The sequence below is a fragment of the Pecten maximus genome, chromosome 7 (assembly GCF_902652985.1).
Source record: "Pecten maximus chromosome 7, xPecMax1.1, whole genome shotgun sequence".
NCBI lineage: Eukaryota > Metazoa > Mollusca > Bivalvia > Pectinida > Pectinidae > Pecten > Pecten maximus.
The window spans coordinates 15,048,435-15,074,549 of NC_047021.1; the positions used below are offsets into that span (position 1 = coordinate 15,048,435).

The 26,115-nt window shown below is 34.8% G+C and overlaps 1 protein-coding gene across 10 annotated transcripts in view; it reads right to left on the reverse strand.

Annotated features, from left to right (window-relative positions):
- Positions 1–26,115, reverse strand: part of LOC117331716 (centrosomal protein of 41 kDa-like) — a 58,173-nt gene that overhangs the window by 2,451 nt on the left and 29,607 nt on the right. For 2 of the 10 annotated variants that reach the window (XM_033890564.1, XM_033890566.1), the window contains 7 exons: positions 24,879–25,047; positions 21,567–21,694; positions 16,491–16,558; positions 14,450–14,564; positions 11,512–11,697; positions 4,139–4,274; positions 1,456–2,875 (listed from right to left, as the gene is read on the reverse strand). In XM_033890564.1, coding sequence (XP_033746455.1) covers positions 4,162–4,274; positions 11,512–11,697; positions 14,450–14,564; positions 16,491–16,558; positions 21,567–21,694; positions 24,879–25,047 — 779 coding nt within the window. In that variant the 3' untranslated portion in view covers positions 1,456–2,875; positions 4,139–4,161. The other 8 variants (XR_004533637.1, XR_004533635.1, XM_033890565.1 and 5 more) reach the window with 7 other exon arrangements.

Sequence of the window (26,115 nt, forward strand, 5' to 3'; positions counted from 1 at the left end):
TATATTTATCTAAGAATGTATGTATTTTTGTGAACACAAGCAGACGACGTTGTGAGAGTTGTCCCCCTTGAACGCAGATTAATCCGCGCGCGTGAAATGCTATGTAAGATAGATTTATCTTACATAGCTATCTTACATGGGCAAACTCTATCCAACATGGCGAGATATGAGAGAAAAACAGCTACACTTCTCATCTCTCATTTACATTATACCTGGGTAATAGAGGATAAACAGCTACACTTCTCATCTCTCATTTACATTATACCTGGGTAATAGAGGATAAACAGCTACACTTCTCATCTCTCATTTACATTATACCTGGGTAATAGAAGATAAACAGCTACACTTCTCATCTCTCATTTACATTATACCTGGGTAATAGAAGATAAACAGCTACACTTCTCATCTCTCATTTACATTATACCTGGGTAATAGAGGATAAACAGCTACATTTCTCATCTCTCATTTACATTATACCTGGGTAATAGAGGATAAACAGTTACACTTCTCATCTCTCATTTACATTATACCTGGGTAATAGAGGATAAACAGAACGTTACACTTCTCATCTCTCATTTACAATATACCTGGGTAATAGAGGATAAACAGTTACACTTCTCACCTCTCATTTACATTATACCTGGGTAATAGAGGATAAACAGCTACACTTCTCATCTCTCATTTACATTATACCTGGGTAATAGAGAATAAACAGAACGTTACACTTCTCATCTCTCATTTACATTATACCTGGGTAATAGAGGATAAACAGTTACACTTCTCATCTCTCATTTACATTATACCTGGGTAGTAGAGGATAAACAGTTACACTTCTCATCTCTCATTTACATTATACCTGGGTAGTAGAGGATAAACAGTTACACTTCTCATCTCTCATTTACATTATACCTGGGTAGTAGAGGATAAACAGTTACACTTCTCATCTCTCATTTACATTATACTTGGGTAATAGAGGATAAACAGCTACACTTCTCATCTCTCATTTACATTATACCTGGGTAATAGAGGATAAACAGAACGTTACACTTCTCATCTCTCATTTACATTATACCTGGGTAATAGAGGATAAACAGCTACACTTCTCACCTCTCATTTACATTATACCTGGGTAATAGAGGATAAACAGAACGTTACACTTCTCATCTCTCATTTACAATATACCTGGGTAATAGAGGATAAACAGTTACACTTCTCACCTCTCATTTACATTATACTTGGGTAATAGAGGATAAACAGCTACACTTCTCATCTCTCATTTACATTATACCTGGGTAATAGAGGATAAACAGAACGTTACACTTCTCATCTCTCATTTACATTATACCTGGGTAATAGAGGATAAACAGCTACACTTCCCATCTCTCATTTACATTATACTTGGGTAATAGAGGATAAACAGAACGTTACACTTCTCATCTCTCATTTACATTATACTTGGGTAATAGAGGATAAACAGTTACGCTTCTCATCTCTCATTTACTCTACAATAGAGAAGCACTCTCACTTCTCACCTCTTATACTCACTGTATACTAAAGGGTATCATTTCCAATACTCCCTATAATAGAGGACACTCACTCTCTTACCTACTTCTATCTTCCACACATTTTAGCACAGAACAGACACAATTCTCATATTCTCTATAATTTAAGACTCTTTCTTCATATGGCAGTGAAAGACAGATAAAAAACATTGAGTTTTGTTAATAAATAAGCTATTGAAAGTCAAGCCTAGAATGATGTTTGATTTTATCATGTAGTAAGTGTGATATACAATATCATGAATGACATTCAGTATAGCAAATCCAAATAAAGGTAAGGGGAGATAATTCTCTTTAAAAAGGCCACACATTTGTAAAAAACACAAGAAATATTTTTCAACACAAATACAAAAATATACAACTTTCAGTCTTTATATATATAGTGAACATTCCACACACTGATACGATAACAATAAACTCTAGGTTTAAGTATCATGTGGCTAACAACAACCAATACAAGTACAGAGTGTCACCCTATTAAATATTAAACCTTTCATACTCTCTCATGTTTTAATGTAATATTCAATGGCATATCAATATTTGATTTGAGACTTAAACTTTAAAACCTAAATAAGTGAATAAAAACTTTTGAAATAAACATATTTCCTAATAATACCCATTCAATACACATATTTCCTAATAATACCCATTCAATAAACATGGGTTATGGACGGAGTTTACCAACAGAATGTGGTCAGAATGTCCTATCAGCAGCTCAGAAAACTCCCCATATAGACTACAGTGGAGAAAAGGTGAGGTAAAGCATGCAAAGGCAGATGATGTGTTTAAGATCTGGTACAATTAAATCTGTTGTTCCCAAGAAATAGATTTTATGCCTCATTGACAAATATTTTCCATTTTATTTTGTTATCAGGATACAGGAAGAATCATAGCTTGTTTTGAATTGGAGGTTAAATTTTACAGAGCATTTTTTTCTTTTCATTTTTGTGATATCTAATGCATAGATTAACAAAGCGTAGACAGATTCCACCATTTGATATAAAGTCTAGCAATATTGCTGACCAACAAATTCTTGACAAAAGCAATGATAATCACTTTATTTTTTAACTGTGAATATTGAAATATAACAAAAGATTGCAATATTTATTTCATTTTAGATGTATTATCACACAAATGATAAGCAATACAGTGAAATAGAAAGTTGGTCCTCATCTCTGTCTATTGCCACACATCAAAGGTGCATACACATATATCAGTTAGTATTAAACATTTTTGAGGTACTTCTGACTCCAGTGATGACTTCCACTTCCCTGTGAATCTACCCATGCCTGTGACGACCAAGCAGCTCAGATATTCTTAAAAAAAAAAAAAGACAGAGTTACAAATTTTAATAAACAGTATTCAGATATGACATGACACCATTGGCAGTTCATAGACAACTATTTAAATCTAACATATATGAATAGAATTAAACATCCAAGTTTTTTTTTACTATGCTTTTTATCATTATTCACAGTCAGTTGAAAAAAATCAAAGATATTCCCCATTCCCTCTCAAAAATATATATAAATGATTATCTTTAAGGCCACATACTCCAAAATAACCTAAAATTCTAGTTGCACACATGTATTAATGGCAATCGAAGATGCTCATTCATGTTCTCCTAACATTAAAATGACCAATGGCCTAGACGCTTGACCGAGGGAGTCCTTGAGACATCAGTGTATAAAAACAACTCGCCACATTTATTTTTATCGCGAGATTTGTCACAGAGCCGAGAACGAGGCTATAACAATGTGCACTGCACATAAACTACACACATGGCTGTTGTTTACATATCGAGCATATGTGAACTTAACCTAATAATGCTTTCATTTAAACATATTAACAGAATATTTGCGGAATAATTGAACAAAATAAACAAATATACATCTAAATACTTAATTTTAAAATGCAGCAATATGCATACTACAAAACATCGATGAAATTTTAGATCAGTGAAGTTGACAATGTTCAAAAGCTAACAAGCAATCCAATAGACATCATGCAAAATCGGACTTCGAGTCTATTCACTTTTCTTCTCTCTCTAAGTGGCAACGAATCATTTCCTTTCCTAAGGTAATACTCGAGTTTTGCCAGTTCCAGTCCCTTTTACGTTCCTTTTTGGCAGAATCTGTCTGTGTTTTGGCAGGTTCACGCATTTGGTGTTCCGCCATTTTATATAGACTGATAACCTGCTGTTGCATTATGGAACTATTTCGCATACTTGTTCTGTCAGACCTAGTTATTATTTTTGGAAATTATACGTATACTTTCATAAATACACATTTTACTCCAGTTTTTGAATGATATGCAACACTTTGTTAGGTATATATTAAGTCTGAAATCTGTAAAGAGCATGAAATGTAAACATTTCTTTAACAGTATGTGGCTTTAATTGTAATCAAGTGTTATAGAGCTCGATGCTATGATATTATGGTCGGATTATGAACAAAGTCAAGAGACTGAGTGTTTCATGAGATATACTAAAGATGGACACAGAGACAAAGCACTTTACTATATAACCCCTTTTAACTAGGTGGAGGTATAATATTTGGGGGGGCATGATAAAATTGTACCTGTTAATACTGTGAAAATGAGGTCATGGTTTGAAAGCTTTGCGGCCCTTCACCGCCCATTCTGGCTTACTAGCTTTGGACATCTGTGAAGCTCCTCCTATTCTACTGGATGATGTACTGGCATTGGAAAGCCGACCTACAAAACATTAGATAACATCGTTAGAATATGGCCCTTCAAAGTTATCTGATAATACCTGAATCACTTTATCAAAACATGATACAATACTGGTAATGTCACTGTAGTATCTGAATCACTCCACCAAAACATGATACAATACCGGTAATGTCACTGTAGTATCTGAATCACTCCACCAAAACATGATACAATACCAGTAATGTCACTGTAGTATCTGAATCACTCCACCAAAACATGATACAATACTGGTAATGTCACTGTAGTATCTGAATCACTCCACCAAAACATGATACAATACCGGTAATGTCACTGTAGTATCTGAATCACTCCACCAAAACATGATACAATACTGGTAATGTCACTGTAGTATCTGAATCACTCCACCAAAACATGATATAATACTGGTAATGTCACTGTAGTATCTGAATCACTTCACCAAAACATGATACAATACTGGTAATGTCACTGGAGTATCTGAATCACTCCACCAAAACATGATACAATACTGGTAATGTCACTGGAGTATCTGAATCACTCCACCAAAACATGATACAATACCGGTAATGTCACTGTAGTATCTGAATCACTCCACCAAAACATGATACAATACAGTAATGTCACTGTAGTATCTGAATCACTCCACCAAAACATGATACAATACTGGTAATGTCACTGTAGTATCTGAATCACTCCACCAAAACATGATACAATACCGGTAATTCACTGTAGTATCTGAATCACTCCACCAAAACATGATACAATACTGGTAATGTCACTGTAGTATCTGAATCACTCCACCAAAACATGATACAATACCGTAATGTCACTGTAGTATCTGAATCACTCCACCAAAACATGATACAATACTGGTAATGTCACTGTAGTATCTGAATCACTCCACCAAAACATGATACAATACCGGTAATGTCACTGTAGTATCTGAGGTAGCACACCACAGTAAGACAGCCTGGCCATGGGCAATTTTTTTGTTAAGCAAATAACTCCTGTATTATGATATGTATAAAAAATGAAAAAATAAATGTACACTATAATTGGTATATCCAGTATGAAGTAGTACATACAGGCTTCACATTTATTAAAACAAAAATCAATAAATTGGTTCCGGATTTTAAATATCCGGATTTTCCGAACGTGTGTTTACACAGGAAATTTAGTTTGGCCTACAGCGCAAAATGGAAGCCCACAGAAAAGGTAAGATAGCGGAAAAACTTAATTTACAACATATGTCCAAACAAGATTAATTCTGTCTTTGGGATAGAGATATTTAATTTTAAATAGGTTTCAGAAAAAAAATTGTGTAGAGAATTGTGCCATTTTGGGTCAAATATCATAATATTTTGCAATTTTTGAGAATTTTTTAAGCTGTTACCATGGTATTCACAGCTCTAAAAATCACAGAAAATATCAGTTTACTTATCCTTCAGAGCTCTATTAAAATTGCAAATGTTGTACAGATTTCAAATATATATACTTTATTAGAGGTTATATGTAAGGTTAACTGGCAATGTTTACATATCTAAAGCATGTGCCATATTTTTCAGAATTTGGCATTTTTACTGTACACTGCTACCTTATAGGGGCTGAAAAATGTTATTTTTTGGAAATTGTGCTTAATTATGCTTGATTAAGCTTCATTTTAGTTCATTATTGCTCAAAAATGCATAAAAACAATTTAAAACTTGTTTATTATCAGGCTTGTCATATTAGAGGAATCAAGGGAGGTAACTCGCATATTTACCCATTTTAAGGGTGGGTTAATTAAGCATAATGTTAATGAGTCAGTGTAAATTGAAAAGAAAATTCTATGTTTTATAACAAACCCAAAATAACTTATTGGGTATCTAACAAACCATATAGACTGAATTCTGGTTTGTTTTACCTGATTTATTACCCCGTATCCATGGAAACTATTACAGTAAGTGTTATTTTTTGAAATATTTGGTGAAACCATTATTTTCAATTTATTTATACATTGGTAAGCATGTAATTTCAATTGATGGAGTGTACGGTTGATACAATATTGTCAATTATTGTCACTTCCTTCGGTAAGCAGAAAAAATAGCATTTTCCGCATAAAATGGGATCAGCGGACACTTTCATATGATCATTGGTACATATCTGAATTACCGGGGTGGAAACAGATGACTGTGATGTCATAGGCATGACATTTTGAAATCTTGGATGTCATGTCATGATTTATCAGTTAGAATATTGCATGTGTTGCTAAGCTGAGGTTTGGAAAGGAATATGGTTATTTATTATGACACCATTGAGTATTTATGACGTCATGGATACCATCTGATGACATCATAGTTACTGATGACGTCATGGTAAATATGACGTCATATTACAAGGCTAAATTTGATAGTTGTATAGTATTTTTTGCTTGATTACATGCACAGAGACTCAAAGTACCACATTCAACTCAAAACACAACTTTATTCAAGAGATATACAGAATTATGGGAGTTTTCATCTTTAAAATTACCTCCCCTTATTACTGGATTGGGAGAAAAAGTTGTCAAAATACACCTCTCAGGGAAATCAGCAATACTCGGTGACTATTAAAGATACACAGTAACCCGATATGTCATTTTGTTCGTCGGAACATATTCTAGACATTCATGGGCTTTTTAGTAAAATTAGAATTAACAAAAGTGATGTATAAGGTAGCACACCACAGTAAGACAGCCTGGCCATGGGCAATTTTTTTGTTAAGCAAATAACTCCTGTATTATGATATGTATAAAAAATGAAAAAATAAATGTACACTATAATTGGTATATCCAGTATGAAGTAGTACATACAGGCTTCACATTTATTAAAAACAAAAATCAATAAATTGGTTCCGGATTTTAAATATCCGGATTTTCCGAACGTGTGTTTACACAGGAAATTTAGTTTGGCCTACAGCGCAAAATGGAAGCCCACAGAAAAGGTAAGATAGCGGAAAAACTTAATTTACAACATATGTCCAAACAAGATTAATTCTGTCTTTGGGATAGAGATATTTAATTTTAAATAGGTTTCAGAAAAAAAATTGTGTAGAGAATTGTGCCATTTTGGGTCAAATATCATAATATTTTGCAATTTTTGAGAATTTTTTAAGCTGTTACCATGGTATTCACAGCTCTAAAAATCACAGAAAATATCAGTTTACTTATCCTTCAGAGCTCTATTAAAATTGCAAATGTTGTACAGATTTCAAATATATATACTTTATTAGAGGTTATATGTAAGGTTAACTGGCAATGTTTACATATCTAAAGCATGTGCCATATTTTTCAGAATTTGGCATTTTTACTGTACACTGCTACCTTATAGGGGCTGAAAAATGTTATTTTTTGGAAATTGTGCTTAATTATGCTTGATTAAGCTTCATTTTAGTTCATTATTGCTCAAAAATGCATAAAAACAATTTAAAACTTGTTTATTATCAGGCTTGTCATATTAGAGGAATCAAGGGAGGTAACTCGCATATTTACCCATTTTAAGGGTGGGTTAATTAAGCATAATGTTAATGAGTCAGTGTAAATTGAAAAGATATTCTATGTTTTATAACAAACCCAAAATAACTTATTGGGTATCTAACAAACCATATAGACTGAATTCTGGTTTGTTTTACCTGATTTATTACCCCGTATCCATGGAAACTATTACAGTAAGTGTTATTTTTTGAAATATTTGGTGAAACCATTATTTTCAATTTATTTATACATTGGTAAGCATGTAATTTCAATTGATGGAGTGTACGGTTGATACAATATTGTCAATTATTGTCACTTCCTTCGGTAAAGCAGAAAAAATAGCATTTTCCGCATAAAATGGGATCAGCGGACACTTTCATATGATCATTGGTACATATCTGAATTACCGGGGTGGAAACAGATGACTGTGATGTCATAGGCATGACATTTTGAAATCTTGGATGTCATGTCATGATTTATCAGTTAGAATATTGCATGTGTTGCTAAGCTGAGGTTTGGAAAGGAATTTGGTTATTTATTATGACACCATTGAGTATTTATGACGTCATGGATACCATCTGATGACATCATAGTTACTGATGACGTCATGGTAACTATGACGTCATATTACAAGGCTAAATTTGATAGTTGTATAGTATTTTTTGCTTGATTACATGCACAGAGACTCAAAGTACCACATTCAACTCAAAACACAACTTTATTCAAGAGATATACAGAATTATGGGAGTTTTCATCTTTAAAATTACCTCCCCTTATTACTGGATTGGGAGAAAAAGTTGTCAAAATACACCTCTCAGGGAAATCAGCAATACTCGGTGACTATTAAAGATACACAGTAACCCGATATGTCATTTTGTTCGTCGGAACATATTCTAGACATTCATGGGCTTTTTAGTAAAATTAGAATTAACAAAAGTGATGTATAAGGTAGCACACCACAGTAAGACAGCCTGGCCATGGGCAATTTTTTTGTTAAGCAAATAACTCCTGTATTATGATATGTATAAAAAATGAAAAAATAAATGTACACTATAATTGGTATATCCAGTATGAAGTAGTACATACAGGCTTCACATTTATCAAAACAAAAATCAATAAATTGGTTCCGGATTTTAAATATCCGGATTTTCCGAACGTGTGTTTACACAGGAAATTTAGTTTGGCCTACAGCGCAAAATGGAAGCCCACAGAAAAGGTAAGATAGCGGAAAAACTTAATTTACAACATATGTCCAAACAAGATTAATTCTGTCTTTGGGATAGAGATATTTAATTTTAAATAGGTTTCAGAAAAAAAATTGTGTAGAGAATTGTGCCATTTTGGGTCAAATATCATAATATTTTGCAATTTTTGAGAATTTTTTAAGCTGTTACCATGGTATTCACAGCTCTAAAAATCACAGAAAATATCAGTTTACTTATCCTTCAGAGCTCTATTAAAATTGCAAATGTTGTACAGATTTCAAATATATATACTTTATTAGAGGTTATATGTAAGGTTAACTGGCAATGTTTACATATCTAAAGCATGTGCCATATTTTTCAGAATTTGGCATTTTTACTGTACACTGCTACCTGAATCACTCCACCAAAACATGATACAATACTGGTAATGTCACTGTAGTATCTGAATCACTCCACCAAAACATGATACAATACAGTAATGTCACTGTAGTATCTGAATCACTCCACCAAAACATGATACAATACCGGTAATGTCACTGGAGTATCTGAATCACTCCACCAAAACATGATACAATACCAGTAATGTCACTGGAGTATCTGAATCACTTCACCAAAACATGATACAATACTGGTAATGTCACTGGAGTATCTGAATCACTCCACCAAAACATGATACAATACCAGTAATGTCACTGTAGTATCTGAATCACTCCACCAAAACATGATACAATACCGGTAATGTCACTGTAGTATCTGAATCACTCCACCAAAACATGATACAATACTGGTAATGTCACTGTAGTATCTGAATCACTCCACCAAAACATGATACAATACAGTAATGTCACTGTAGTATCTGAATCACTCCACCAAAACATGATACAATACCAGTAATGTCACTGGAGTATCTGAATCACTCCACCAAAACATGATACAATACCGGTAATGTCACTGGAGTATCTGAATCACTTCACCAAAACATGATACAATACTGGTAATGTCACTGGAGTATCTGAATCACTCCACCAAAACATGATACAATACCAGTAATGTCACTGTAGTATCTGAATCACTCCACCAAAACATGATACAATACCGGTAATGTCACTGTAGTATCTGAATCACCTCCACCAAAACATGATACAATACCGGTAATGTCACTGTAGTATCTGAATCACTCCACCAAAACATGATACAATACTGGTAATGTCACTGTAGTATCTGAATCACTCCACCAAAACATGATACAATACCGGTAATGTCACTGGAGTACCACTTTGGTTACACTACATGATGAAGCATACTTACAGCGCATACCATCAGACCACTAATGATGTCACATCTAACAGGTGATGGGGTCACAGATGAGATTATGTGGGTTTAGGGTCTGTCAATTTTGTTATGTGTCAGAAATGTTAAATGTCTTGATTGACTATGAATGTTATGGGTGAAATTTCAGCATATAGCTAGTTAGAGCATGGGAATACCTATGGGTGGTGAAGTGTAGAATCTAACAGCAGACCAAAACTGTAAGCATAGGCACACAACTTCAGTGAACATGTAAACTAGCTTAAAAACCATAGCCAAATGGTAGTAACTGCAATAAAACACTTGAATCGAAAGCAAATATCCAGGTACCCAATGTCAGTGTGTGCTTACAAAATCAGTGAAGTTTTAAACAGTGTTAATTGGTGGAAACTGTAGGAGGAGTTGTCAGCAAAACATTTATAAGCAAAGGGGCATAACTGCAATAACAAGTGCAATCAATAATTGTGAAGCTCACCGCCAGCAGCAATCACACTTTGCACTCATTTTTTTATTATGTATAAACATGTCATTTTGAAATTGTACGTCATGGCAATTTCTTAGTTATAGGTGTTGTTTTCTTAGCTGCATTCATTATGTTCCTATTCCATCAAAGCTGAATCCCAATTTTCTTTTATTGGCATGCAGTAATATCGCATGTAGACCTCAATGAATGCAAAGATGATTTGTAACAGCGTGAGGTATATGGCTTTGGACTTAAAACCAAAAACTTTAAAAGTGGGTTTTGGTGCCAAAAAAGTGAAGTCCACAAAATGGTAAGATTAAAAAAAATCACAATCTTTTCTGCATGATTTTGCCATAACATCACTCCTAGACCTCTAATGAATGTATAAACCAAATTAGAAGGATGTGTTATACTTTTGGACACCGGGGTACAGCATTAGATCACCGTTACTCATAACCGGTGAGCTAGAAATACACAGATCGAAATAGTAAGTGCAGAGTGCAGACATCGGTAAAGTTTGGATTAAAACTGAAGAGGAGTTGTCTAGTTGCATTACCATAAGATTAACTATCGGTGAAAGGGGCACAACTTCACAGGTGCAAAACTTCAGTTATGATCAGTGATGTTTCATGTACAGTAATTTGGATAAAAACTGTAGGAGCTGTCTGGACAGAATCCTGGCAAGGACAGACGGATTACCAGTCCCCCCTCCCCCCCCCCCTCCCCCCATCCACCAAATTACTTCTTTGCAGGGTATAAAATAATGGTACTTACTACCAACACTGCGGTCGGAGAGGGCGCTGTCGAGGTACACGTGAAGTCTGTCAATGTCTTCCTCAGTGAATCGGTCTTTACTGGAGTTGAGCACTGTTGTTGGAGGATTTTTGGCCTCTGTCACTTTCTGACTTGGAGTACCGGTGAACAGACCCTCCGGGAAGGCTTTGTAGGCAACCCGCATACCTACACATCAAATTGTTGGAGTTGTATCTCAACTGGTAAGGTTTTAACTAATATGTTAAATAATCAAAGCTTATCTTAAATTCATACATCAAGTGTTTTCCTGTCAATTCCTAATAGATTACAGGATTTTTTGTCCTTACATAAAACACATAAGATTTACAATTTTGAAAATTTCAATGACTTCATTGGGGAAGAGATCCCAGAGGGATCTTGGTGCCCACCACTGAATGATCTTTATAGGTTCTATGTCAGATTGATCTTCTCTCTATTTTTCCCTCCCTCTTACTAATCATTGTAAATTGAGAAACATCCCTCCAGTACTTTTCAAACCAGGGGAACCTGTATATGAAATTTGAGATTTAGCGATAATGGCTGTCGGCCATGCTGTTTTCAGATTAGTCCCAAAATGCAATACGAGGGACCAAGGGGAACCTACATATGAAATTTAAGAAAGATCCCTTCAGTATCTTCTGTAAAATAGCAATAACTAACTTCAATTGTCAAATTCCAAGATGGCTGCCTATCAGCCATGTTGTTTTCTGATTAGTCCCAAAATGTAATATGCATAACTAGTGACCAAGGGCAACGTACATAAGAAATTTCAGAAAGATCCCTTCAGTACTTTCTGAGAAATAGCAATAACAAGAATTGTTTACGGACGGAGGGACGGAGGGACGGAGGGACGGACGGATGGATGGATGGATGGATGGATGGATGGATGGATGGACAGACGGACAATGGATGCAAGGCGATTTGAATAGCCCAATATCATCACATAGCCCACCATCATCAGATGGGCTAAACAAGAGGCCCATGGGCCTTAACGGTCATCTGACAAACACTTACACTCACAGCAGGGACACACACCCCAATCCAGCATTATTACCATAAATTATTTATCGCAGCCAGTTATGTTTTAGATCAAATTTGGTTTTTATCCATTTAGCTTGTCCAGGAAGAGCAGCATCATAAAGCAAAATTTTAGCCAAGTTCCCATTTTTGGGGCATGCCCCTCTGTCCCAATGGGTCAGACAAGACTCATTTATATCAATTAGGATTGCCTTTCCCCAATGATGTTTCATACTAAATATGGTTGTAATCAATTCAGGCATTAAGGAGGAATTGCATTTTTAAGAAATGTTTAACCTAAGCGCTCCTTTTGCCCCATCTTTTTTTCCCCAGGGGTCAAACCTGTCTCATTAAAAAATATGATTGCCGTCACCTTATGTTTCACATCAAATTTGGTTGTAATCCACCAAAAGGTTAGGGAGGATTAGGATTTAACAGCAAATATTCACCAAAGTTCCCCTTTTGGGGCCCTGCCCCTCAGGCCCCAGGGGTCACACTAGCCTCGTTTATATAAAATATGACCATCCTTCCCAAAGGATGTTTCACACCATATTTCGTATTAATCCACCCAACGGTTAGAGAGAAGTAGGATTTATAGCAAAAATTCACCAAAGTTCCCCTTTTGGGGCCCCGCCCCTCTGGCCCTAGGGGTCAAACCAGCCTCATTTATATAAAATATGATTGTCCTCCTCCAATGATGTTTCACACCAAATTTGGTAATAATTCACTATGGGTGTTAGGAGGAGTAGGATTTTACAGCAAAATTTCATCAAAGTTCCCCTTTTGGGGCCCCGCCCCTCTGGCCCCAGGGGCCACACCAGCCTCATTTATATAAAATATGACCACCCTCCACCAATGATGTTTCACACAATATCTGGTTGAAATCCACCAAAGGGTTAAGGACGAGTAGGATTTTATAGCAAAATTTCATCAAAGTTCCCTTTTTTGGGCCCGTCACTCTGGCCCCAGGGCTCACACCAGCCTCATTTATATAAAATATGACCACCCTCCCCCAATGATGTTTCACAACATATCTGGTTGAAATCTACTGAAGGGTTAAGGAGGAGTAGGATTTTATAGCAAAATTTCATCAAAGTTCCCCATTTGGGGCCCCACCCCTCAGGCCCCAGGGGTCACACTAGCCTCATTTATATAAAATATGACGGCCCTCCCCAAATGATGTTTCACAACATATCTGGTTGAAATCCACTAAAGGGTTAAGGAGGAGTAGGATTTTATAGCAAAATTTCATCAAAGTTCCCCTTTTGGGGCCCCGCCCCTCAGGCCCCAGGGGTCACACCAACTTCATTTATATAAAATATGACCGCCCTCCCCCAATGATGTTTCACACCAAATTTAGTTGTACTCCACCTAAGGGTAAAGGAGGAGTAGGATTTTATAGCAATATTCACCTAAGTTCCCTTTTTGGGGCCCCGCCCTTCTGGCCCCAGGGGTCAGACCAGCCTCATTTATATAAAATATGATTGCCCTCCCCCAATGATGCTTCAAACCAAATTTGGAAGTAATCCACCCAAGCGTTAAGGAGGAGTAGCGTTTTGAAAGAAAAAGTTTACGGACGGCGCACGGCGCACGGCGGACGACGACGGACGAAGCACGATGACTATAGGTCATCCTGACCCTTTGGGTCAGATGACCTAAAAAGAAGAAGAAGAATCCAACAATTAACAAAGTTATGGGGCCAGAATTCAAACCCAAGCATACACTGAAAACACCTTGGTCTCGCTTATACGACTTTCTGTCACAGAAGGGGACAAAAATTACCCCCTAAAAACAAAATGTATGATATATATTTGGTTCTGAAGTATTTTCTTTATTCTATATGTCATTATAGTGATGACAAATACATGAGCTTTTCTTTGTTTGTCAACTTAGTTCGACTTACCGCCTGATAGGAGAAACAGATTTTCATAAAACCTCTGAACCAGAGTTGTGGCTACTTCATGAGCTATAGTCTCGTCTTCATCATACACTACAATTATTTTACCAGGCTGGTTTCTCTGATAAAACAGTCAAGGGGAATAACTCCATATATCACCACTAAGTTCCATGTGATCATATTACATTTGAATTATGCTAACCTGAATTCTAAAATGAAAATAGTCAACATAGATGTCAAATAGAAAGCATGTTCATCATAAAAGCATAAAATATGTACAGTGTAACTTCCGAAAACCGAACCTTCTAAAAACCGAACACCTCTGAATACCGAACGAATTGTCATTGTACGGAATTGGTCCTTCTTTATTATAGTATTAAAAAACTTCCAAATACCGATCCCTCTGAATTCCGAACACCGGACTGATTTTGTGTCCGGTTCCTGTTAAAATATACCAAAAATTACTTCTGAAAACCGGCCTTACCTGGGCGATTATGACACGAGGTCAGGCCAGTCAACCGTGAAACAACAACTGTGACGGGTATTGTGTGAAGCCTTATTGTCTCGGGACCTACGTACATGTAGGTGATTTGTACAGGTATCCAATATATACCCCAAGGGGGCAATATGACGGAAGGCCTAGTGTATAATCAACACGACAATTATGAAACAATGCCACACTTCATTGAAGCACGTCGGTTCGTTTATCTTCTCAATGCAAGTAGAGCTAGAAGCCTGAGTTTCGCATTTAATTTAAATGAGGCCCAAAAGGGGTTGTTTTCGTAAAGAAGCCCGTGATGTTTATTTTATGAGACAACAGCGATTCGGAAATACGACCAGTATCATCTGATCAATTGTAATTGATATTGAAACAAAACATCTTCACACCCTTTAATATTATTTGATGTGTAAAATATTCCGTATCGGACTATTGGCCCCATCCACATGACGAAGCTTCACCGGATGTAACAAAATGTAGGCCGATCGTAAAGTGTAGTTGTACATGTGAAAATACTGTTTAAAACTATTGTTATAGTCATTTGCCTTTCTTATATATTCTGCAATATATACATTGATTAACTTTCATAATATGCATATTATTCAGACAATCCAAATTGTCTAAGTATGTACGTGCCGTTTTGTAATCGGGTGCATTCTAATAAAACATCGTCCAACCAATTATATCCGGAATTTGACCGGTCATTTTTCGATCAACTTCTCCAAACCGAACCCTCTATAAACCGAACAAATAGTCATGTCCCATGCATGTTCGGTTTATAGAGGTTCCACTGTATATTAACGACACGTTAACAAGCAGCCATGTCAATTATTTTGATTGGTTTTGCGATGTAAACCTATAGGGACATATTAATGAAACAGATCAAATATATACCATTGGACTTAAATCATTATAGTGAATCAGATCAAAATAACACATGTCGCATGCTGTTTCTTGCTTCTTAACAATTCAAGCCGAGGCAAATATCACAGAGCAATGTCAACTCCCCTGTAAGGATTATATGGTGAGATTTTTTGGCCATCAGATATGGAAGGTAATCACATGGGGAAACTCTCTGCAGGAAAACAGAATATGTAGCTTGAGCATGTTTGAAGTATGGAAACTAAGAGAAACTACAAGAAATCCAATTTACGATTTACACATGCTTACTGTCAGCAACCCTGAACCTTTATTTTCAGACCGGAATAAACAGGATGTTTACTATGAAAAGTGCATGAACTTATCTCATTGGCTTACAGAAGATTCCAGCTTTGTATGGTAATCATTTTTCTATTACAGTAAATGGACATGACCTTTGATAAGTAGATATACTAAACAAGCAAGCCAATTCAATGAACATGTTCTTTATACTGTATGTTTTGGTCTATGTTAAGGCATATCTGACCCACAGTCACTCCAGTTGTTGTGATGAGATAGATAAATAGACATCTTGAAAAAGACAATGTCAACAAAAAGATCACTCAATAAGTATTTCAGACCTATGAAGGCCGAGAGTTTCCAGGAAGTCATCAGCTGGTAAAAGGATACATATGCTAACATGTCCTTGGTCTCAAAGTCGTAAGATCTTGATAACATGGTTTTAGGGTAATGCTTCGCTGAAATGACAAATTATTTATTAGTCATTATACATTCATTCAAGTGGTGATATAGTATATGATGAAGCAGAAATGTGGGGATATTATAATATAGAGTAATGAGTATTATGTGGGGACTTAAAGTATCTAACTGTTGTGTGGTGACTAGATGGTCACTATAACTGTTGTGTGGTGACTAGATGGTCACTATAACTGTTGTGTGGTGACTAGATGGTCACTATAACTGTTGTGTGGTGACTAGATGGTCACTATAACTGTTGTGTGGTGACAAGATGGTCACTATAACTGTTGTGTGGTGACTAGATGGTCACTATAACTGTTGTGTGGTGACTAGATGGTCACTATAACTGTTGTGTGGTGACTAGATGGTCACTATAACTGTTGTGTGGTGACATGATGGTCACTATAACTGTTGTGTGGTGACTAGATGGTCACTATAACTATTGTGTGGTGACTAGATGATCACTATAACTGTTGTGTGGTGACTATATATGGTCACTATAACTTGTGTGGTGACTAGATGGTGGCTATAACTGTTGTGTGGTGACTAGATGGTGGCTATAACTGTTGTGTGGTGACTAGATGGTCACTATAACTGTTGTGTGGTGACTAAATGGTCACTATAACTGTTGTGTGGTGACTAGATGGTCACTATAACTGTTGTGTGGTGACTAGATGGTCACTATAACTGTTGTGTGGTCACTAGATGGTCATTATAACTGTTGTGTGGTGACGAGATGGTCACTATAACTGTTTTGTGGTGACTATATGGTCACTATAACTGTTGTGTGGTCACTAGATGGTCACTATAACTGTTGTGTGGTGACTAGATGGTCACTATAACTGTTGTGTTGTGATGGGGTGTAACAGATACTGAGGGATATTACCTGTTATAAGATGACACTGTCTATAACTATGGGATGTTACCTGTTATAAGATGACACTGTTTATAACTATGGGATATTACCTGTTATAAGATGACACTGTTTATAACTATGGGATGTTACCTGTTATAAGATGACACTGTTTATAATTATGGGATGTTACCTGTTATAAGATGACACTGTTTATAACTATAGGATATATTACCTGTTATAAGATGACACTGTTTATAATTATGGGATGTTACCTGTTATAAGATGACACTGTTTATAACTATGGGATATATTACCTGTTATATGATGACACTGTTTATAACTATGGGATATATTACCTGTTATAAGATGACACTGTTTATAACTATGGGATATATTACCTGTTGTAAGATGACACTGTTTATAACTATGGGATATATTACCTGTTATAAGATGACACTGTTTATAATTATGGGATGTTACCTGTTATAAGATGACACTGTTTATAACTATGGGATATATTACCTGTTATAAGATGACACTGTTTATAATTATGGGTTGTTACCTGTTATAAGATGACACTGTTTATAACTATGGGATATATTACCTGTTATAAGATGACACTGTTTATAACTATGGAATGTTACCTGTTATAAGATGACACTGTTTATAATTATGGGATGTTACCTGTTATAAGATGACACTGTTTATAATTATGGGTTGTTACCCGTTATAAAATGACACTGTTTATAACTATGGGATATATTACCTGTAATAAGATGACACTGTTTATAACTATGGGATATATTACCTGTTATAAGATGACACTGTTTATAACTATGGGATATATTACCTGTTATAAGATGACACTGTTTATAACTATGGGATATATTACCTGTTATAAGATGACACTGTTTATAACTATGGGATATATTACCTGTTATAAGATGACACTGTTTATAACTATGGGATATATTACCTGTTATAAGATGACACTGTTTATAACTATGGGATGTTACCTGTTATAAGATGACACTGTTTATAACTATGGGATATATTACCTGTTATAAGATGACACTGTTTATAACTATGGGATGTTACCTGTTATAAGATGACACTGTTTGTAACTATAGGATATATTTCCTGTTATAAAATGACACTGTTTATAACTATGGGATATATTACCTGTTATAAGATGACACTGTTTATAACTATAGGATATATTACCTGTTATAAGATGACACTGTTTATAACTATGGGATATATTACCTGTTATAAGATGACACTGTTTATAATTATGGGATGTTACCTGTTATAAGATGACACTGTTTATAACTATGGGATATATTACCTGTTATCAGATGACGCTGTTTATAACTATGGGATATATTACCTGTTATAAGATGACACTGTTTATAATTATGGGATGTTACCTGTTATAAGATGACACTGTTTATAACTATAGGAAATATTACCTGTTATAAGATGACACTGTTTATAACTATAGGATATATTACCTGTTATAAGATGACACTGTTTATAACTATGGGATATGTTACCTGTTATAAGATGACACTGTTTATAACTATGGGATATATTACCTGTTATAAGATGACACTGTTTATAACTATGGGATATATTACCTGTTATAAGATGACACTGTTTATAACTATAGCATATATTACCTGTTATAAGATGACACTGTTTATAACTATGGGATATGTTACCTGTTATAAGATGACACTGTTTATAACTATGGGATATATTACCTGTTATAAGATGACACTGTTTATAATTATGGGATGTTACCTGTTATAAGATGACACTGTTTATAACTATAGGATATATTACCTGTTATAAGATGACACTGTTTATAATTATGGGATGTTACCTGTTATAAGATGACACTGTTTATAACTATGGGATGTTACCTGTTATAAGATGACACTGTTTATAACTATGGGAGATATTACCTGTTATAAGATGACACTGTTTATAACTATGGGATATATTACCTGTTATAAGATGACACTGTTTATAACTATGGGATATATTACCTGTTATAAGATGACACTGTTTATAACTATGGGATATATTACCTGTTATAAGATGACACTGTTTATAACTATGGGGTGTTACCTGTTATAAGATGACACTGTTTATAACTATGGGATGTTACCTGTTATAAGATGACACTGTTTATAACTATGGGATATATTACCTGTTATAAGATGACACTGTTTATAACTATAGGATATATTACCTGTTATAAGATGACACTGTTTATAACTATGGAATGTTACCTGTTATAAGATGACACTGTTTATAATTATGGGATGTTACCTGTTATAAGATGACACTGTTTATAACTATGGGATATATTACCTGTTATAAGATGACACTGTTTATAACTATGGAATGTTACCTGTTATAAGATGACACTGTTTATAATTATGGGATGTTACCTGTTATAAGATGACACTGTTTATAATTATGGGTTGTTACCTGTTATAAAATGACACTGTTTATAACTATGGGATATATTACCTGTAATAAGATGACACTGTTTATAACTATGGGATATATAACCTGTTATAAGATGACACTGTTTATAACTATGGGATATATTACCTGTTATAAGATGACACTGTTTATAACTATGGGATATATTACCTGTTATAAGATGACACTGTTTATAACTATGGGATATATTACCTGTTATAAGATGACACTGTTTATAACTATAGGATATATTACCTGTTATAAGATGACACTGTTTATAACTATGGGATATATTACCTGTTATAAGATGACACTGTTTATAATTATAGGATGTTACCTGTTATAAGATGACACTGTTTATAACTATGGGATGTTACCTGTTATAAGATGACACTGTTTATAACTATGGGATGTTACCTGTTATAAGATGACACTGTTTATAACTATGGGATATATTACCTGTTATAAGATGACACTGTTTATAACTATGGGATATATTACCTGTTATAAGATGACACTGTTTATAACTATGGGATATATTACCTGTTATAAGATGACACTGTTTATAACTATGGGATATATTACCTGTTATAAGATGACACTGTTTATAACTATGGGATATATTACCTGTAATAAGAAGCACTGTTTATAACTATGGGATATATTACCTGTTATAAGATGACACTGTTTATAACTATGGGATATATTACCTGTTATAAGATGACACTGTTTATAACTATAGGATATATTACCTGTTATAAGATGACACTGTTTATAACTATGGAATGTTACCTGTTATAAGATGACACTGTTTATAACTATGGAATGTTACCTGTTATAAGATGACACTGTTTATAACTATGGGATGTTACCTGTTATAAGATGACACTGTTTATAACTATGGGATGTTACCTGTTATAAGATGACACTGTTTATAACTATGGGAGATATTACCTGTTATAAGATGACACTGTTTATAATTATGGGATGTTACCTGTTATAAGATGACACTGTTTATAACTATGGGAGATATTACCTGTTATAAGATGACACTGTTTATAATTATGGGATGTTACCTGTTATAAGATGACACTGTTTATAACTATGGGATATGTTACCTGTTATAAGATGACACTGTTTATAACTATAGGATATATTACCTGTTATAAGATGACACTGTTTATAACTATGGGATGTTACCTGTTATAAGATGACACTGTTTATAACTATAGGATATATTACCTGTTATAAGATGACACTGTTTATAACTATGGGATATATTACCTGTTATAAGATGACACTGTTTATAATTATGGGATGTTACCTGTTATAAGATGACACTGTTTATAACTATGGGATATATTACCTGTTATAAGATGACACTGTTTATAACTATGGGATATATTACCTGTTATAAGATGACACTGTTTATGACTATGGGATATATTACCTGTTATAAGATGACACTGTTTATAACTATGGGATGTTACCTGTTATAAGATGACACTGTTTATAATTATGGGATGTTACCTGTTATAAGATGACACTGTTTATAACTATGGGATGTTACCTGTTATAAGATGACACTGTTTATAACTATGGGATATATTACCTGTTATAAGATGACACTGTTTATAACTATGGGATGTTACCTGTTATAAGATGACACTGTTTATAACTATCAGCATCTCTCACATCCAGTAACAGGTAGGGAGAGTCATTACTCCTCTGGATTGATTGAGGTTTATCTTCACGAATCTCTCCTACACCTGTTACAACACTGAAAATATAACATTAGAGATATAGTCAGACCTAAACGCTGTACATCTCTCCTACACCTGTTACAACACTAAACATACAACATTAGATATATAGTCAGACCTAAACGCTGTACATCTCTCCTACACCTGTTACAACACTGAAAATATAACATTAGATATATAGTCAGACCTAAACGCTGTACATCTCTCCTACACCTGTTACAACACTGAAAATATAACATTAGAGATATAGTCAGACCTAAACGCTGTACATCTCTCCTACACCTGTTACAACACTGAAAATATAACATTAGAGATATAGTCAGACCTAAACACTGTACATCTCTCCTACACCTGTTACAACACTAAACATACAACATTAGATATATAGTCAGACCTAAACACTGTACATCTCTCCTACACCTGTTACAACACTGAGAATATAACATTAGATATATAGTCAGACCTAAACACTGTACATCTCTCCTACACCTGTTACAACACTGAAAATATAACATTAGATATATAGTCAGACCTAAAAGCTGTACATCTCTCCTACACCTGTTACAATACTGAAAATATAACATTAGAGATATAGTCAGACCTAAACGCTGTACATCTCTCCTACACCTACTACAACACTGAAAATATAACATTAGATATATAGTCAGACCTAAACACTGTACATCTCTCCTACACCTGTTACAACACTAAACATACAACATTAGATATATAGTCAGACCTAAACGCTGTACATCTCTCCTACACCTGTTACAACACTAAACATACAACATTAGAGATATAGTCAGACCTAAACGCTGTACATCTCTCCTACACCTGTTACAACACTGAAAATACAACATTAGATATATAGTCAGACCTAAACACTGTACATCTCTCCTACACCTGTTACAACACTGAAAATATAACATTAGATATATAGTCAGACCTAAACACTGTACATCTCTCCTACACCTGTTACAACACTGAAAATATAACATTAGATATATAGTCAGACCTAAACGCTGTACATCTCTCCTACACCTGTTACAACACTGAAAATATAACATTAGAGATATAGTCAGACCTAAACGCTGTACATCTCTCCTACACCTGTTACAACACTAAACATACAACATTAGATATATAGTCAGACCTAAACGCTGTACATCTCTCCTACACCTGTTACAACACTAAACATACAACATTAGATATATAGTCAGACCTAAACGCTGTACATCTCTCCTACACCTGTTACAACACTGAAAATATAACATTAGATATATAGTCAGACCTAAACGCTGTACATCTCTCCTACACCTGTTACAACACTAAACATACAACATTAGATATATAGTCAGACCTAAACGCTGTACATCTCTCCTACACCTGTTACAACACTAAACATACAACATTAGATATATAGTCAGACCTAAACGCTGTACATCTCTCCTACACCTGTTACAACACTGAAAATATAACATTAGATATATAGTCAGACCTAAACGCTGTACATCTCTCCTACACCTGTTACAACACTGAAAATATAACATTAGAGATATAGTCAGACCTAAACACTGTACATCTCTCCTACACCTGATACAACATTGAAAATATAACATTAGAGATATAGTCAGACCTAAACACTGTACATCTCTCCTACACCTGTTACAACACTGAAAATATAACATTAGATATATAGTCAGACCTAAACGCTGTACATCTCTCCTACACCTGTTACAACACTGAAAATATAACATTAGAGATATAGTCAGACCTAAACGCTGTACATCTCTCCTACACCTACTACAACACTGAAAATATAACATTAGATATATAGTCAGACCTAAACGCTGTACATCTCTCCTACACCTGTTACAACACTGAAAATACAACATTAGATATATAGTCAGACCTAAACGCTGTACATCTCTCCTACACCTGTTACAACACTGAAAATACAACATTAGATATATAGTCAGACCTAAACGCTGTACATCTCTCCTACACCTGTTACAACACTAAACATACAACATTAGATATATAGTCAGACCTAAACGCTGTACATCAGCATTTCAAACACAAATCTCTCCTATATACCTGTTACAACACTAAAAATATAACATTTTGACAGTGATAGGTGTTATACATCGGCATTCCAAACATAAATCTCTCCTACAACAGTTACAACACTGAAAATATAACACTTATATATATATACAGACAGAACCATACTTTGTGCCAATCAACACTCTTAACAATACACACTCAAAGCTATGTTGGTGTTACATGTTTAGATCTAATATTATGATTCAAAAACTACACAGCTGTATTTAAAAAGAATTTAGTTCAAAATGATTTAAATTGATCAGATTTATTTACCAAACCCTGCATCATCATCTATTAATATAATATAACAAAAATGTAAAAGACTTTGGAGGGTATGGTGGATGATCTCTGGATTACAATGTTACAAGGAAGTTCTCTGGACAGCTAATAAAACTGTACAGTTAACTTACTGTTAAATCGTGATTTGTTATCTTTTTTGAGACATTAAAACAAACATTTGCCAGTGAAAAAGTCACCGTTTTTAAAGTAGGAAATGCAGGAACGTAAATAATAATCAGAGCGGAAATCCGGACCAAGATTTCAGGAATTAAAAAAAATATATAAATAATTTGAAAGTAATCTAATTAGCTAATGAAATATATTTCTCATGTTAAATGGATGTATTTTGCTATGCTGAAAGAATTTCAAAAAATACATATAGTGATGAAAAATTAGCACAGGAATAATTATTAAAAAAAAATACACAAAAAAAAAAATTGTTTTGTCAAAGTGGTGGTTCATTTTTCATATATATTATAATCATTATTGCCAATTTATAAAGCGAATAAAAAGCTTATGAACATTTATTAAATTTAAGATTCCATCTCTATTAAGAGACCACTCTCCATTAAGAGACCGTTTTTCAACTTCCATTGAGTGGTCGCTTAATACAGATTTGACTGTATTTGCAAAATCTAAATATCTTTTCTGGTTCTGAACAAATGAAAATAAACATGCATTATGAAGACCATGACATATTCTGTGAAATCTTTCCTTTTATTACCCTTTTCCATACACTTATATAAGGTCACTCAAAAATAAAACTTATCCTATTTTATCTGCTTATTCTTGAATATTTAAAGAATTTTTACTAACTTCTGTAATTTGGATCGAGTTCTCTCTGTGTCTCCAGCACCAGAACTCCTATCTGTATGGCGAGGTGAGTGACTTTTCTCCTGGATTTTCAGGACTTCTCTGTCGGCTGTATCTGGCCGATCTGAGTACTCTCCATCCATGTCTGTCCTGTCTGAATACTGACCTTTAGCTGGAATAACAATCATAGCTCACATGATTACATAGTAGACTACCCAGTAGATCATAGTAGACTACCCAGTATACCATAGTAGACTACCCAGTAGATCATAGTAGACTACCCAGTATACCATAGAAGACTACTCAGTATACCATAGTAGACTAACCAGTAGACCAGTAGACTAACCAGTATACCATAGTAGACTAACCAGTATACCATAGTAGACTACCCATTATACCATAGTAGACTACCCAGTATACCATAGTAGACTACCCAGTAGATCATAGTAGACTACCCAGTATACCATAGTAGACTACCCAGTAGACCATAGTAGACTACCCAGTATACCATAGAAGACTACTCAGTATACCATAGTAGACTAACCAGTAGACCAGTAGACTAACCAGTATACCATAGTAGACTAACCAGTATACCATAGTAGACTACCCATTATACCATAGTAGACTACCCAGTATGTACCATAGTAGACTACCCAGTATGTACCATAGTAGACTACCCAGTAGACCATAGTACACTACCCAGTATACCATAGTACAACTACCCAGTATACCATAGTACACTACCAAGTATACCATAGTACACTACCCAGTATACCATAGTACACTACCCAGTATACCATAGTAGACTACCCAGTATACCATAGTAGACTACCCAGTATACCATAGTACACTACCCAGTATACCATAGTAGACTACCCAGTATACCATAGTAGACTACCCAGTATACCATAGTACACTACCCAGTATACCATAGTACACTACCCAGTATACCATAGTACACTACCCAGTATACCATAGTACACTACCCAGTATGTACCATAGTAGACTACTCAGAATACCATAGTAGACTACCCAGTATGTACCATAGTACACTACCCAGTATACCATAGTACACTACCCAGTATACCATAGTACACTACCCAGTAGACCATAGTAGACTACCCAGTATACCATAGTACACTACCCAGTATGTACCATAGTAGACTACCCAGAATACCATAGTAGACTACGCAGTATGTACCATAGTACACTACCCAGTATACCATAGTAGACTACCCAG